We start from the raw sequence: 16,701 nt of genomic DNA, 5'->3' as shown, positions 1-16,701 counted from the left end.
TCTACTTAAAAGACACGCCCTCCTCACTGGACAGTTAAAAAGACCAATCAAACTAACGATGACATCAAGTATTACCCAATCAAAAGTAGGAAAGGAGGCATCTTCATAAAATGCGTGTGGGATGATTTGCATGAGACGCTTCTTTAAAAAAAATGATAAAAAAAAATACGGGAGAAATCCCGTCCAGTATTGATTCAAAACGGGACGCGCAATTTCATTGTCAAATGCGGCACGATTCCGTATTTTAAAGGACAGGTGGCAACCCTACAGTGCCAGGTAACCACCCATACAATCAGATTGTGATTCAGACTAGGAATGCAATGAATGTAATTACCCCGATCTACATACAAGGCGAAAGTCTTGCAACATTCAAAGATGATGGTTTGGGATAAGTACACCATACAACATAAAAGAGCTTATGAAGCCTTGAACCGAAAAAAGCAACATCTCAGAGATCGTAAAAAAAAAAATAGGAGGTAATGTCGTTTTACTCGCTGTAGATTTTATTCAAACATTACCAGTTATTCCACAAGGGAGACCAGCAGATGAACTCAACGCGTGTTTAAAATCCATGCTTCTCCCACGCTCGGTTATATGTCGCGTGTTCTCGGGTAGGTACACCAAAAAATGTATACATTTAAGCATGTAATGGACAAACAAAAAATGAGGTATACCCGAGGGCACTGCAGTAGTACTTAATCTAACTTTACTTCTTAAATGTTAATGTTTTACTGTTTAATAATTTATACGCTTCTTATATGTTGTTCAAATTCTTTTATCAAAATACCAGTGACAGCGCAATGCACGATAACATGGAGTGAATACACCATACGCATCCGCCCACGGCCGCCCTGGTGTGCGCAGATAGGAGTTGATTCTACAATAAAATAAAATAAACATAAAAAGAGTAATACAATCATCACCCATAAAGCGGATAGTAGACGTGACGTACTATATGTGTACCAGATTTCAAGTCAATAGGTGAAACGGTTTGCGAGCTACAGGTGATTTAAAATCCTGGACAGACACACAAATTGCCACGGTAGCAAATTACAGAACAAGATTTTACTGTTTAATAATTTATATTTATATGAAATGTGCTTCTTATATATTACTTCATATTCTCATATGATAATGATGTTAATATTTATATTGATTTCTATGTTATTGAAACTGCATGTATGTGTGTATATGTATGTATATATATATATATATATATATATATATATATATATATATACTAGCAAAATACCCACGCTTCGCAGCAGAGAAGTACTGTGTTAAAGAGGTTATGAAAAAAAAAGGAAACATTTTAAAAATAACGTAACATGATTGTCAATGTAATTGTGTTGTCATTGTTATAAGTGTTGCTGTCTTTTATATATATATATATATATATTATATATATAATATACACACACACATAAACATTTATATACATATACATATATATACATATCTACATATACACATATCTACATATATATACACACATACATAAACACACACATAAGACTTATTGACTGAAACGGGCTTTCACGAAAACAGTTAGGGCTTTCCTACAGGATACACCCTCCACAAGTTAACCAAGTAAAAATAAAATATATATTTCTGTTTTATTTAAACCTTTTAAGTTCATATGCATAGCCCCATTTGGCTGTTTAATTTTTTTTTTCTTTCTTCAGTAATATTTAATCTCCTTAAAGAAAAAGAACATATCCATTTTACTTTTTTTGTATCTGTGTAGTAATATTTTAGTGTAAAACAATAACCAGTATTTAAACCTTTTATGTTACTTTATACATTTATTTTACACAATGTTGAAAAATTAATAAGAAAGCTACATATTTTGGCAGCTGCTGCTTTCATTTTCAATGAAATGAAAAAAGCTCTCCAAGAGAAAACGTCAATGAAGAAGAAACAGTTTGCACTATCTAAAAAGGAGAAACCCTCATTTATAAAAGTTTGCTGCAGATGACTTAACTGAAAATAAATGAATAGTTCCTATGTCTATAATATATATTTATCTATTTGACTTATGCCTTTATTCCACCAACTTACAACATCTCAAGTACAATTTGTTACATTACTTTTGTTTTTTGCAGCACAGGCAGGTGAAGTGACTTCCTCAGGGTCACACAGTGGTGTCAGTACCAGGATTTGAACTGACAACCTCCGGGTTTGCTGAAATATTACTGAAGAAAGAAAAAAAACGAAAATGGGCAAATAGGGCTATGCATACAAATGTCCATCCATCCATTATCCAACCTGCCATATCCTAAATACAGGAGCCAATAAGTAGATATGTATATATACAGTATATATATATATATATAATATGTGAATGTATATATGTATATATCTATGTCTATATATATATTTATGTAGATATGTAAATTTGTATATGTATATATATGTTTATGTGGATGTGTATATACGTATGTATATGTAGATATGTGTATATGTAGATATGTATATATATATGTTTATGTATATATATGTTTATGTGTGTGTGTGTGCATATTATATATATAAAAGACAGCAACACTCATAACAATGACAACACAATTACATTGACAATCATGTTACGTTATTTTTAAAATGTTTCCTTTTTTTTTCATAACCTCTTTAACACATTACTTCTCCGCTGCGAAGCGCGGGTATTTTGCTAGTTATTAAATGTTTTCAGAATGAATTTTAACATAACTAAAATCTATAGAAAGAGGATACATATATCTTTGTTTCGTTAGGTCACTCACAGCTGTTGCTTGAGAGAATCCAACAACTCCATATTTAGTTGCCGTGTAGACTGGGGCAGATATAAATGGAACCAAACCTGGCAGAAGGAAATGAGTAAAAAAGAAAATGAAATCATTTGCAAATGGGAAAAGCAGACACTATCTGTGGTCTTGGTGGTCTCATTTTAAGGGCTGTCAGGAGAAAATCTACAGTATTATGTCATTTTGTTAGTCCTGGTTATTATTCTTTATTCACATAAAGTTTAATACTTCCAAAAGGTTTTATTTATAAACTAAATAAAATATAAATGATAAATAAATAAATAGGATATACACTTTACAATGTGTTATTACTCTGTTCACACAAGCAGTAGCCGAATCCTTTTATTCCCTCACTCTATTTTTTTTAAATGAAACACTTTGATATTATTAAGTCAAATCAGACCAACAAATGCCAAGCAATAGGCTCCAGATTGGCTTTACCATAAACAAAGAGCCCAACGCAGATTGGACATTCATCATGAGATAAAAATACAGAACATACAAGGGTAATATAATGATGAAAAGTCTCTGCAGATATATTCTAAACTCATGTTTTATTCAAGAAATGTTAAACTCAATTGAAAACAGAAAGTTGAACTAACCTGCTTCTGATGCTACATTCACAATGACGCCACCTCCTGTTTGATTCTTCATGTGGTCTAAAGCCAAATATGTGCCTCTGATCACTGCATTCTAAAAGCAAGGAAATGGAAAAATGTCAGCTTTGAGCTGAAAGGGAAACTTTTAATTTTAGTTTTGAAAGTTTAGCATTAACGTTTGAACTTTAAACACCACAGCTCCATCTGCTGGTCACACATTTTCAGTTTTGTTTTTATGCTATACCTCACAGTCCTTAACAATAAAAGCTGTCCACTAAGATTTAAACTAAAATACTCCCATCAGAAAAGAATGCACCTTCTACTGTTGTGTCAGATGTGCTAATTTGTGATATTTGCCAATTATCCATCCATCTCTATTCTGAAACTACTTCATAATATTTCCTGTTTCCTCACAGGATGTAATGGTGTTAATGTTAATTTTATGGTGTTGTTCAGTGCATGGAGGAAACTGGACAGAAGTGAAAGAAAAAAAAGTTTGATGCCAAAAGAGAAATGCAAACCTTTAAGAAATAAGAGGGTAAAACTAAATATCAGCACCAAACTCTGCATTTATTACTCTAAGTCCTGTGGAATTCAATTCAGTTGTCTACAGATGCATAACCACCTAAAGCACAAATCTGCAGTGTGCACAAAATAACATTACCAGTTAGAATACTCTCCTTGTTTTAATTATTTATACACTTATGAATAATAATGCCTAAAAAACATAGCTACAGATAAATTGACATCTTATTTTAAAATATTAAAGCATGTTCACAAAGAGAATGGATGGATGAAATATTTTTACATTGCAGCATAGTGTCACAGAAAAGATTTACTAAGAATTAAAGATTCTGACTCTACTGTATATCAAACAAGTGGTTATAATGAAATGAATGAGTCTTTATGCTGTCTTTGAGTTAAGGAAGATATTTTACAGAAGGAAAAAGGGGGCTTTGTGGTTAATTAGTAATAATCACTGATCATGGTGCCAGAGACTGGCCGAAATGTTGCATGTTGCAAGTACATGTAACAATAATGTCCCTATGAACTTGGATTGTGTGTTTGTCCTTTTTTTGGTATTGTATTATTGTCAACTGTTTTGTGGAGACATTTAAGTAAGAATTTCTTTGTACGATGTAGACGAAGTACTGTGCACTAATGAAAAAGTTGAACTTGATTACAAATTAGAGCTGGGTGATAGATCGAAAATACTTGATACATCGCAGCTTATTCTACGTGGGATGCAATAAATGACTATATCACGCATATCGAGTACAAATAGTGGCATGATTTTTTAACCCTTTGAACCCAAAAGGCTGGTATAAACGGCTCGCCTGTCTATCGTCATAACACTGCTGGCCTGAATTGTCATAGCAACACATCCAAATCCTCAAACCTGCTCGGAGCAGGTTTGTTTGATGTAAACAAGGATTAGCTCACACACTTAATCAGTGTCCGTGCATGGAATTCATTCAGTCATGGCTTCGCTGTTCATGAATGAGCGACCAATTGATATCGATGCGCAAATTATAAGAAGAGAATTTCATATACTTCCCATGGGCTCACCACCTATGGGAGGGGCCAAGGAGGTCGGGTGCAGTGTGAGTTGGGTGGTGGCCGAAGGCGGGGACCTTGGCGGTCCGATCCTCGGCTACAGAAACTGGCTCTTGGGACGTGGAATGAATGTCACCTCTCTGAAGGGGAAGGAGCCTGAGCTAGTGCGCGAAGTTGAGAGGTTCCGGCTAGATATAGTCGGACTCACCTCGACGCACAGCTTGGACTCTGGAACCAATCTCCTTGAGAGGGGCTGGACTCTCTACCACTCTGGAGTTGCCCCCGGTGAGAGGCGCCGAGCAGGTGTGGGTATACTTATTGCCCCCCAACTTGGAGCCTGTACATTGGGGTTTACCCCGGTGGACGAGAGGGTAGCCTCCCTTCGCCTTCGGGTGGGGGGACGGGTCCTAACTGTTGTTTGTGCGTATGCACCGAACAGCAGTTCGGAGTACCCACCCTTTTTGGAGTCCCTGGAGGGGGTGCTAGAGGGAATACCTTCTGGGGACTCCCTCGTTCTGCTGGGAGACTTCAATGCTCACGTGGGCAATGACAGTGAGACCTGGAAGGGCGTGATTGGGAGGAATGGCCCCCCTGATCTGAACCCGAGCGGTGTTTTGTTATTGGACTTCTGTGCTCGTCACGGATTGTCCATAACGAACACCATGTTCAAGCATAAGGGTGTTCATATGTGCACTTGGCACCAGGACACCCTAGGCCTCAGTTCGATGATCGACTTTGTGGTCGTGTCGTCGGACTTGCGGCCACATGTCTTGGACACTCGGGTGAAGAGAGGGGCGGAGCTGTCAACTGATCACCACCTGGTGGTGAGTTGGCTTCGATGGTGGGGGAGGATGCCGGTCAGGCGTGGTAGGCCCAAACGTGTTGTGAGGGTCTGCTGGGAACGTCTGGCAGAGCCCCCTGTCAGAAGTAGCTTCAACTCCCACCTCCGGCAGAACTTCGACCACATCCCGAGGGAGGTGGGGGACATTGAGTCCGAATGGGCCATGTTCCGTGCCTCTATTGTTGAGGCAGCTGACCGGAGCTGTGGCCGTAAGGTGGTCGGTGCCTGTCGTGGCGGCAATCCCCGAACCCGCTGGTGGACACCGGCGGTGAAGGATGCCGTCAAGCTGAAGAAGGAGTCCTACAGGACCCTTTTGTCCTGTGGGACCCCGGAGGCAGCTGATAGGTACCGGCAGGCCAAGTGGAATGCGGCTTTGGTGGTTGCTGAGGCAAAAACTCGGGCGTGGGAGGAGTTTGGGGAGGCCATGGAGAATGACTTTCGGACGGCTTCGAGGAGATTCTGGTCCACCATCCGGCGTCTCAGGAAGGGGAAGCAGTGCAGTGTCAACACTGTATATGGTGGGGATGGTGCGCTGCTGACCTCGACTCGGGACGTTGTGGGTCGGTGGGGGGAATACTTCGAAGACCTCCTCAATCCCATTAACATGCCTTCCAATGAGGAAGCAGAGCCTGGGGACTCAGAGGTGGGCTCCCCCATCTCTGGGACTGAGGTCACCGAGGTGGTCAAAAAACTCCTTGGTGGCAGGGCCCCGGGGGTGGATGAGATACGCCCGGAGTTCCTCAAGGCTCTGGATGTTGTAGGACTGTCTTGGCTGACACGCCTCTGCAACATCGCATGGACATCAGGGACAGTGCCTCTGGATTGGCAGACCGGGGTGGTGGTCCCCCTCTTTAAGAAGGGGGATTGGAGGGTGTGTTCCAACTACAGAGGGATCACACTCCTCAGCCTCCCTGGAAAAGTCTATTCAGGGGTCCTGGAGAGGAGGGTCCGTCGGATAGTCGAGCCTCGGATTCAGGAGGAACAGTGTGGTTTTCGTCCTGGTCGCGGAACAGTGGACCAGCTCTATACCCTTAGCAGGGTCCTGGAGGGTGCATGGGAGTTTGCCCAACCAGTCTACATGTGTTTTGTGGACTTAGAAAAGGCATTCGACCGTGTCCCTTGGGGAATCCTGTGGGGGGTACTCCGAGAGTATGGGGTACCGGCCCCCCTGATAAGGGCTGTTCAGTCCCTGTACGATCGGTGCCAGAGCTTGGTCCGCATTGCCGGCAGTAAGTCGAACCCGTTTCCAGTGAGAGTTGGACTCCGCCAGGGCTGCCCTTTGTCACCGATTCTGTTCATAACTTTTATGGACCGAATTTCTAGGCGCAGCCAGGGTGTTGAGGGGGTCCGGTTTGGTGGGCTAAGGATTGGGTCACTGCTTTTTGCAGATGATGTTGTCCTGTTTGCTTCATCAGGCCGTGATCTTCAGCTCTCTCTGGATCAGTTCGCAGCCGAGTGTGAAGCGGCTGGGATGAGAATCAGCACCTCCAAATCCGAGACCATGGTCCTCAGCCGGAAAAGGGTGGAGTGCCCTCTCACGGTTGGTAGCGAGATCCTGCCCCAAGTGGAGGAGTTCAAGTATCTCGGGGTCTTGTTCACGAGTGAGGGAAGAATGGAGCATGAGATCGACAGGCGGATCGGTGCGGCATCCGCAGTAATGCGGGCATTGCATCGGTCTGTCGTGGTGAAAAAGGAGCTGAGCCGCAAGGCGAAGCTCTCAATTTACCAGTCGATCTATGTTCCTACCCTCACCTATGGTCATGAGCTATGGGTAGTGACCGAAAGAACGAGATCGCGAATACAAGCAGCTGAAATGAGTTTCCTCCGCAGGGTGTCTGGGCTTTCCCTTAAAGATAGGGTGAGAAGCTCAGTCATCCGGGAGGGGCTCAGAGTAGAGCCGCTGCTCCTCCGCATCGAGAGGAGTCAGATGAGGTGGCTCGGGCATCTGATCAGGATGCCTCCTGGACGCCTCCCTGGTGAGGTGTTCCGGGCACGTCCAACCGGGAGGAGGCCCTGGGGAAGACCCAGGACACGCTGGAGGGACTATGTCTCTCGACTGGCCTGGGAACGCCTTGGGATTCTCCCGGAAGAGCTAGAGAAGTGGCCGGGGAGAGGGAAGTCTGGGCATCTCTGCTCAAGCTGCTGCCCCCGCGACCCGACCTCGGATAAGCGGGAGACAATGGATGGATGGATGGATGAATTTCATATAGATAGGGTTTTGCGCGATCTGCATGATCCTTTATTGCTTCCGGAGGAAATTCTTTTCGAAAGATACCGCTTTAGCCGAGGGGGAATATTGTACCTCAAAGATTTATTAGCACTTTATATTCGAAGTCAAACTAGGTGAAGTTGGGCTGTCACAACCACACAGAGAGTATGCATTGCTTTGAGGTTTTTTGCAAGCGGCACTTTTTTATAAACTGTAGGCGATGCGGAAAATCTATCTAAAAGTGCAGTTTGCCAGGCAATTCATAAAGTTTGTTTGGCTCTGAAATATTTCCTTCGGGTTTTCAGAGTGTTTCCTGGACGCCTGCGTGTGCAGACAATAAAAGAGGCATTTCATGCCATTGCAGGTAGGCAACACAGGCAAAAACACCCACAGTTCCATGAAGAATCTCACAATCAGCCTAACATTCTCATTACCCAGGATTTCCAAATGTGATTGGGGCACTGGATTGTACGCAGATCCGAATAATCAGACACAGTGTCTTCATCAAATATTTGGCCTTCATCAATATTTCGTTGGTCAGACACAGGTTCTGGGGCATTCCCTGCAACTGACCCAACAAAAAAGAGGGCTATATGGAACATACTTATGGCACACATCGAGGACAAATATATGCAATGACCATCCTTTACCTGAAATGAAGTGACCACTGCATCTTGCCACTGGTTCTGAGGAAGAGCTTCCCCCTGTAATGCCCTCAGAAACAGGGCGATGGGCATTTTGCTGGAAAGCCAACTCTTCTGCAGGGGTTAGGTCTGGACCGCGTGGACCTCCACCTGTTTTTTGCTTGTCTGCCTTCTTATTAGCTTTAAAATTAATGTTTTTTATATTATATATGATTCTTTATGTCAACAATTCTTTAAATAGTTATATACCAATATTTACCAGTTTGAAGTATATTCTTGTACTTCACTTTAACCTGTTCCCATGTTCTCCTTGTGCTCACATTTGATCGGGAATTATGACATATCTATAATAATAAAAGGCAAAGCCCTCACTGACTGACTCACTCACTGACTGACTGACTGACTGACTGACTCATCACTAATTCTCCAACTTCCCGTGTAGGTGGAAGGCTGAAATTTGGCAGGCTCATTCCTTACAGCTTACTTACAAAAGTTAGGCAGGTTTCATTTCGAAATTCAAAGCGTAATGGTCATAACTGGAACATATTTTTTGTCCATACACTGTAATGGAGGAGGCGGAGTCACGTATCGCGTCATCACGCCTCCTACGTAATCACGTGAACTAAAAACAAGGAAGACATTTACAGCACGAGTCACACGCGGGAACGAAGGTAAGTTACGTTAATTTTTGACTGTCTTTTAATACTGTGTGAGCATACATATTAACACATGTGCAATTAAACGTGTGCATTTACGGGGTGATTTCTGAGGCTTAAAAGCTCACCTTTTATCAAACGCGGGAAGAAAGGTAACTGACGTTGTTCACTGTCTTTTAATACTGTGTAACCATACATATTAACACATGTCCAATTAAACGTGTGCATTTACGGGGTGATTTCTCAGGCTTAAAAGCTCGCCTTTTACTAAAAAGGTAAATGCAAAACTATTTTCAATCAGTTTATTGAAACGCTCCCGTTAAGGATTGCAATAACATATTCGCGAGATAAAAGAACGAAGTAGGGGGAAATGGAGGAACAGCCGCAAACAGCGAAGAGCAAAAAATTTATTAAACAATTGAGAACGGAGCGAGTTAAGCATACAAGCATGTTCATAAGGGAAACAAAGCACGGTGTAAAACGTAAGTTTAAATTAAGTTTATAGAAACGCTCCCGCTGCGGATTGCAATAACATATTCGCGAGATAAAAGTTTAATGAGAAGACACGAGGTATAAACGAAGCACACGCCGTGGCGCAACGTTAGGGGCAACAGTTTCAACCATTCTATGATCTGCTTCTCGCAACTGAAAGACGGCACATGGCGGATGTTAGCCGACTTGCTGACCGCAACGTTAGGGGCTTCAACTATGGCGCTGACACAACATCTCAGTGCCAACACTTTGCAGACTGTACTTAAAAGACACGCCCTCCTCACTGGACAGTTAAAAACACCAATCAAACTAACGATGACATCAAGTATTACCCAATCAAAAGTAGGAAAGGAGGCATCTTCATAAAATGCGTGTGGGATGATTTGCATGAGACGCTGCTTTAAAAAAAAAATGATACAAAAAATACGGGATAAATCCCGTCCAGTATTGATTCAAAACGGGACGCGCAATTTCATTCTCAAACGCGGCACGATTCCGTATTTTAAAGGACGGGTGGCAACCCTACAGTGCCAGGTAACCACCCATACAATCAGATTGTGATTCAGACTAGGAATGCAATGAATGTAATTACCCCGATCTACATACAAGGCGAAAGTCTTGCAACATTCAAAGATCATGGTTTGGGATAAGTACACCATACAACATAAAAGAGCTTATGAAGCCTTGAACCGAAAAAAGCAAGATCTCAGAGATCGTAAAAAAAAAAAAGGAGGTAATGTCGTTTTACTCGCTGTAGATTTTAGTCAAACATTAACAGTTTTTCCACGAGGGAGACCAGCAGATGAACTCAACGCGTGTTTAAAATCCATGCTTCTCCCACGCTCGGTTATATGTCGCGTGTTCTCGGGTAGGTACACCAAAAAATGTATACATTTAAGCATGTAATGGGCAAAGAAAAAATGAGGTATACCCGAAGGCACTGCAGTAGTACTCAATGTAACTTTACTTCTTAAATGTTAATGTTTTACTGTTTAATAATTTATACGCTTCTTATATATTGTTCAAATTCTTTTATCAAAATACCAGTGACAGCGCAATGCACGATAACATGGAGTGAATACACCATACGCATCCGCCCACGGCCGCCCTGGTGTGCGCAGATAGGAGTTGATTCTAAAATAAAATAAACATAAAAAGAGTAATACATTCATCACCCATAAAGCGGATAGCAGACGTGACGTATTATATGTGTACCACATTTCAAGTCAATACGTGAAACAGTTTGCAAGCTACATGTGATTTAAAATCCTGGACAGACCAACGAAAAGCCACGGTAGCAAATTATAGAAGAAGATTTTACTGTTTAATAATTTATATTTATATGAAATGTGCTTCTTATATATTACTTCATATTCTCATATGATAATGATGTTAATGTTGTTTATATTGATTTCTATGTTATTGTAAGTGCATCTATGTGTGTATATGTATGTATGTATGTGTATATATATATATATATATATATATATATATATATATATATATATATAAAATATATATATAAAAAATATATGTGTATATGTATATATAATATATCTGTATATGTGTGTATATGTGTGTGTATATGTGTATATGTATATATATATGACAGCAACACTCATAGCAATGACAACACAATTACATTGACAATCATGTTACGTTATTTTTAAAATGTTTCCTTTACTTTTTCATGACCTCTTTAACACACTACTTCTCCGCTGCGAAGCGCGGGTATTTTGCTAGTTAAATAATAATTAATGTGACACATAGGAAATGAAACGCTGCTTTCAGTAAGTACAATGCACATTACTTAGCGTTTAATTTGTCGGCCACTTTTTGCCAGCCGTCTTTTCTGGTTTGGGCTGCTTTTGCAGTGTTACCCCTTTTGCATATGAAATCTTGAAATTCTTCATGTTCTTCGAATAAAAGGTCTTGCTCCGCTTGTGTGAAGAGAAAAAAAAATGCGCCCGTTCTTTCATCATTTTGTTGCAGCCTATCAAATACTTGCTGATCATGTTTTCTAGACTCAATATATATGGGCTTTTCACTCAGCGCGGGCGCGCGCATTCATCTCGGATGATTAGATCCAGCTAAACTAATCTACTACACGGCTGCGTTTGAAAAACCGACTTATCCCGGATGAGTTTCACTGGCATTAACTCATCCAAGATGAGGCATCTGATCTCGGATGATTTAAGCGATGTACGGAAAATACCCCCCTGCTGGGGCCTCATTTATAACGCTGTGCGTAGAACTCACACTATAACATGGCGTAAGCACAAAAGCGGGAATGTGCGTACGCACAGAAAAATCCAGATGCAGGAATCTGTGCTTACACAAACTTTCACATTCTTCCACTACATAAATCCCGATCAGCGTGAAAAGTAACGCATGTGCACGCGCCTTCTGTCCCGCCCCAACTCCTCCCAGAATTATGTCTCTTTCAATATGCAAATCGATATAAATAGCCTTCTGTGAAAAGACAATGGGAAAAGCACGGGGGAAAATATAAGAATTGCAGCGAATACCAAGTGGAGGCAAAGGAAAAACTTACTATTTTTTGGTTTAAACAGTGGTATAATCAACAAAAGAAAGTTGATCGAGTGACATAGTGTCGGAGAAACTCGAAAGCTCAAGTTCACAAAGTCACACAGTGCCCGAAATAAAAAAGAAGTTGTCACATATCAAAGTCAGCATGAAAAGGCGACTCGTAGCGGACCATCTGAGTGTCATATGAAAGCTTATTAGGGTACAGAGAAAAAAAATAGGCACACAGTGGGGAAAAAAGCACGAAATGTCAATTTTAATCTCGAAATTTCCACTTTAATCACGTAGTTTATTTTGTCATTAAAGTAGAACATCATAAACTTCATCTTAAAATCGTTTAATTTACTAGTTTCTCAAATCCCATCATAACTAAAGTAGCACGTTAAATGCTTTGTTCTGTGTTTGATCTTCTATGTGCTCTATGTGTGTGAATCACTACATGCTTCCGTTCTTTCTCTTTCTCAGACAGGACACAGAATCCATTACATTCGTGATATTACAGCTCTCTGAATAATTAACATACTGAGATGTATACGTGATATCTTTTTCATGATGATAGGAATGAAAGCATGTTATTAAACATGGGAACACGGTGGCACAGTGATTGTTCATATCTCACGCAAGAGGCTTGCTGTGCCATGCGTGACCTTCGATGAAATAATTTATTACAGAAGTACTGTCTCTTTCAAATGTACTAACCTCCAACTCCTGTCCTTACTTTTCTTTCTCCAAATACCCAATCGCCACACAATCAGCTCTGTAATAGATGTTAAGCCATCTGTAAGCTTAGAACGCCGATTCTTCAAAACTTTTAAGGAACACTGAAATATCTTCGTAGTACATGTTTACTTATTCTATCCATCTATCCTTCCAGTGTCGCGTCAGCACCAGCAATAATACAGCGCAAGGCAGGAGCTATCCGTGAACTAGCTAGCGCTGCAGCACTGTGTCCTCACATGTTTAATTATTAACAATACAGATTATTTAAATGAAGTTAAAGTTTTATCTGTATACTATAAGCAACATATTTTGCTGCATTTCATCTTAAAAATGATATTGTCATCATACGCGCTTTATTAAGTGGCACAGGTTGTGCAATATTATAACTGTAGTGCAAGTTTACAGTGGAGTAATTGTACTTATAAGTACAAACCTTGTTTGAATAAATGTTTTGTTTAACTTGGTTGAGACATCCCCCTGTTTTGTGTACAAGTTTAAAATTTCTAATTGAAACCCCTAATGAACATAAACAAGAATGATTTAATGCAGACATATGCTGCAGCCTTCAGGAACTATTTGAATCATCATATTGGTGTGATTATATGAATCAAAGGGTTAAATCAAGCATTTATAAAGCACTTTAGAGGATATTTGAAAATACTGAGAAATATCATGTATCGTGAAATTAAAATATATATATTGCAAAATTATTTACAGGCCATATCGTCCAGTCCAGTGATCAATCTAGTAAATCACAAAGAATTAAGATTAATTTATTTTAAAGAACACCAAAAACCCTACTCCTATCCAATACAGAGAGATAATTTGTAATGAACATAACATTGTTAAACCTACTCATGCTGATTAAAACTAGAAAGGTTAAACAGAACTGTTGGCAGGAGCCAAGCAGATTCCTTTTAGAGTAACATTATTGAATTCTTGCCAGATTCTAAAGAAGCTCTGCTCAGTTCCAAACAAAAAAACATGACATTTATTTAATATATCATTTTTCCTGCTGACCTATACATACTGCATTAAGTTTCTTCAGCAAGATCTGTCAACACCCTAGTAATGTAGTATAGAAAAATCATAGCGGGTTTATTACTAGACAGTCCAGTCATCTGGTATTACTGTTAACAGTTCTGTGAAAGGATTTGGGATGAGTGTGAATCCGACGCTATCTGATAGATACAGTAAGCACATATCTTCACCTAGAAAGGTATTCATTTGGGACAGTCTAAACATAACAAGTCTCATGGCACTGTTAACCGTTAAGGTCCAATCTTTTATTCTGGAGTGGTGTATCTGGTGTACAATTGTGAGATAAACTGCAATGTGTCTTGCACAGATTGAAAAAGAATGAATGTTGTAAATAACTAAATTCTGATCCTTTCCTGAGATATTAATAGAAAGGTCCCTTTCTTTGTGTTGCCTAAGATCGTCATCAGTGAGCAACATGACATTAATTAAGTCTGGCAATACTACTATTTCTCTATTACTACTACTATTACTCCTCATTATCAGCTAAAATGTTTTTAAGTATGAACATTAATCGATGCTTAGGGAAATTAGGCAGATTCTATTCTAACAAATTTCTGACTTGTAAATAAGTGTGTTGAGAGAATCCCAGGTTTATGAGAGTTGATCAAAATATGCAGCCATATTATTAATAAAACATGATCTTTGCAGGTCAAGATACATAATGACTTCTATAAACTTAAGACTGCAAATTAAGAAAGAGCTCGAATAGAAAATGATCCTTTAATGGAGTAGCAGATAGCAGTAACTTCTCTAAATTGTTCTCTTCATTTGTTCCTTATTTTAGACAAGTAAAGCAAAATCCTTTTACTTGTACATTCACAATAATTGACGACTGCTGCACAGAGCAAGGCATATAAGGAGGACTAGTTAAAAAGGTACATTCTCAGTTCCTTCTACTTTCCTTCCAATAAAAGGTGAAAGTCAAGTCATGTTTCAGCCCTGATCTGATCCCTTATGTATATTTTCCTGTAATTGTCATTTCTGTTGTCTTTTAATCACTTATTTTTTTTTGTAAGTATTGTTTAGTTTAAATATTTAATGTTTATATATTCTCTATTAGGCATGAGACAATACACTTAGCCCATGATATCAAATTTTTTATAAATGTACTTGTACAGGAATGTACTTGAGTGTTTAGTGTTATTATGAGGCATGCTTAAATCAAATCACTGCAAACGTTTTAAACAAGTTTTTATAAACATTTTATTTTTTATTAAAATAAAACAGTCTTAAATATTAAAATAAATATTTGCACTGTAGTATCATGAGGCATGTTGATTAGTGCAGGCAAGTAAGACTTTCACTGCAGATTGTAAATGTGATAATAACCCTATAAAGTTACTGCAGTGCAAAACCATTCATATATAAAGGAATTTGTTTTCTGAGTTAACATCAAATATTACTCCAAGAATGGCTGCTCTTTTAACTCCTGCTGGACTTCCTTATAAATCTGTCAACTGTGGTTCCTTACTAGATCTATGATGAATATACAGGATTTAAGATTTCAAAAAAAAAAAAGATATGAATATCATCACTATGCATGAATATGAGACCTCTCCATAATATCCCAGGCACTTGACAACACTCACTCATTGTCATATCTCACCTAGGGTTCCTCTCCTGGCTGGGGTTCAATTTCAAGTTTTATGTCTCTTTTATTCATTTTTGATTTATGTTGTGTATGTGCATCATTCTTTAGGTGGGATTTTGTTTATGTAAGTCGCCTCTGTTCTGTTCAGTGTGTTTTTTGGGTGGTCCCTCAAGATGTGGGGGCCACCTGTCAATTATTGCCCCCGCATCCCAACAGAACTGTATCAGACTCCATCTCCCATGAAACCCTGCGGGAGTCCGAGGTGCGGCTGCCACTCAGGGGGGCTGCCATCTTGTGTTTCGGGGGAGGTACAGTTCTGTCCACATTGGCTGCCCCGGTCCCTCATAGCAGAGGTGTCCCAGCTGGACAAGGGCCCTGGACATCTATGACAATGGTTATGTCTATGTTGTGCACCAACAACTTTTACCTTCACATTATACAGACAGTGAATCTACTAATGTGCAGTCAGAATGGTATTTTATACCTTAGTTCTAGCTTTTCAATCAGATTTTTAAATCGCCTGCTTTTGACAAAAGACATTTTTGTTTGCCTTAGTGTTTCATTTTAGTCACGTGGTAATGTCAGAAATGCACAATACAGGTGCCCAGTTTTTCTTCTAGCAGTTTTTTGCTATTTTAAAATTCAATATACTGAAATGCTGTCTCATGCCTATTGTGAATATATTTTTTTGAATCAGTCAACCAAGTATTTTTGGGAATTCTGTTCCTGGGTAGAGCATTTTGTCAGTCAGAACAAAAACAGAAATGTTTCAAAAGGAAATTCATCATGCAAGTGATCTTTGTGTCACATGGTAGACTATCATTTACATTACATGTTGTGACTAAAGTTAAAAGCCAGTGCCTATAAAATGAGCAAATTTCACAGTACCAAGTTCAAGGCGACAGTTTTTTCCCAGTCACTCTCATTTATTATCCCTGCATTATTGCACATGATGTCCAACCTTCCATAAGTCTCTTTTACTTTATTAAAGGCATCTGAAATACAAATGGAAAACATCAAGTTA

The 16,701-nt window shown here is 39.6% G+C and overlaps 1 protein-coding gene across 4 annotated transcripts in view; it reads right to left on the bottom strand.

Moving 5' to 3' along the window:
• LOC114660272 (15-hydroxyprostaglandin dehydrogenase [NAD(+)]-like) overlaps positions 1–16,701 on the bottom strand; it is a 44,786-nt gene that overhangs the window by 16,350 nt on the left and 11,735 nt on the right. For all 4 annotated transcript variants that reach the window (XM_028812871.2, XM_028812870.2, XM_051933933.1 and 1 more), the window contains exons 4-6: positions 16,566–16,672; positions 3,383–3,473; positions 2,760–2,836 (exon numbers count right to left, since the gene is read on the bottom strand). In XM_028812871.2, the coding sequence (XP_028668704.2) occupies positions 2,760–2,836; positions 3,383–3,473; positions 16,566–16,672 (275 nt within the window). The remainder of the gene's footprint in view (positions 1–2,759; positions 2,837–3,382; positions 3,474–16,565; positions 16,673–16,701) is intronic.

This window comes from Erpetoichthys calabaricus, chromosome 11 (genome assembly GCF_900747795.2).
Source record: "Erpetoichthys calabaricus chromosome 11, fErpCal1.3, whole genome shotgun sequence".
Taxonomy (NCBI): domain Eukaryota; kingdom Metazoa; phylum Chordata; class Cladistia; order Polypteriformes; family Polypteridae; genus Erpetoichthys; species Erpetoichthys calabaricus.
The sequence above is the reverse complement of the archived record's forward strand: the minus strand, read 5'-3'. Positions and strand labels throughout refer to the sequence as shown.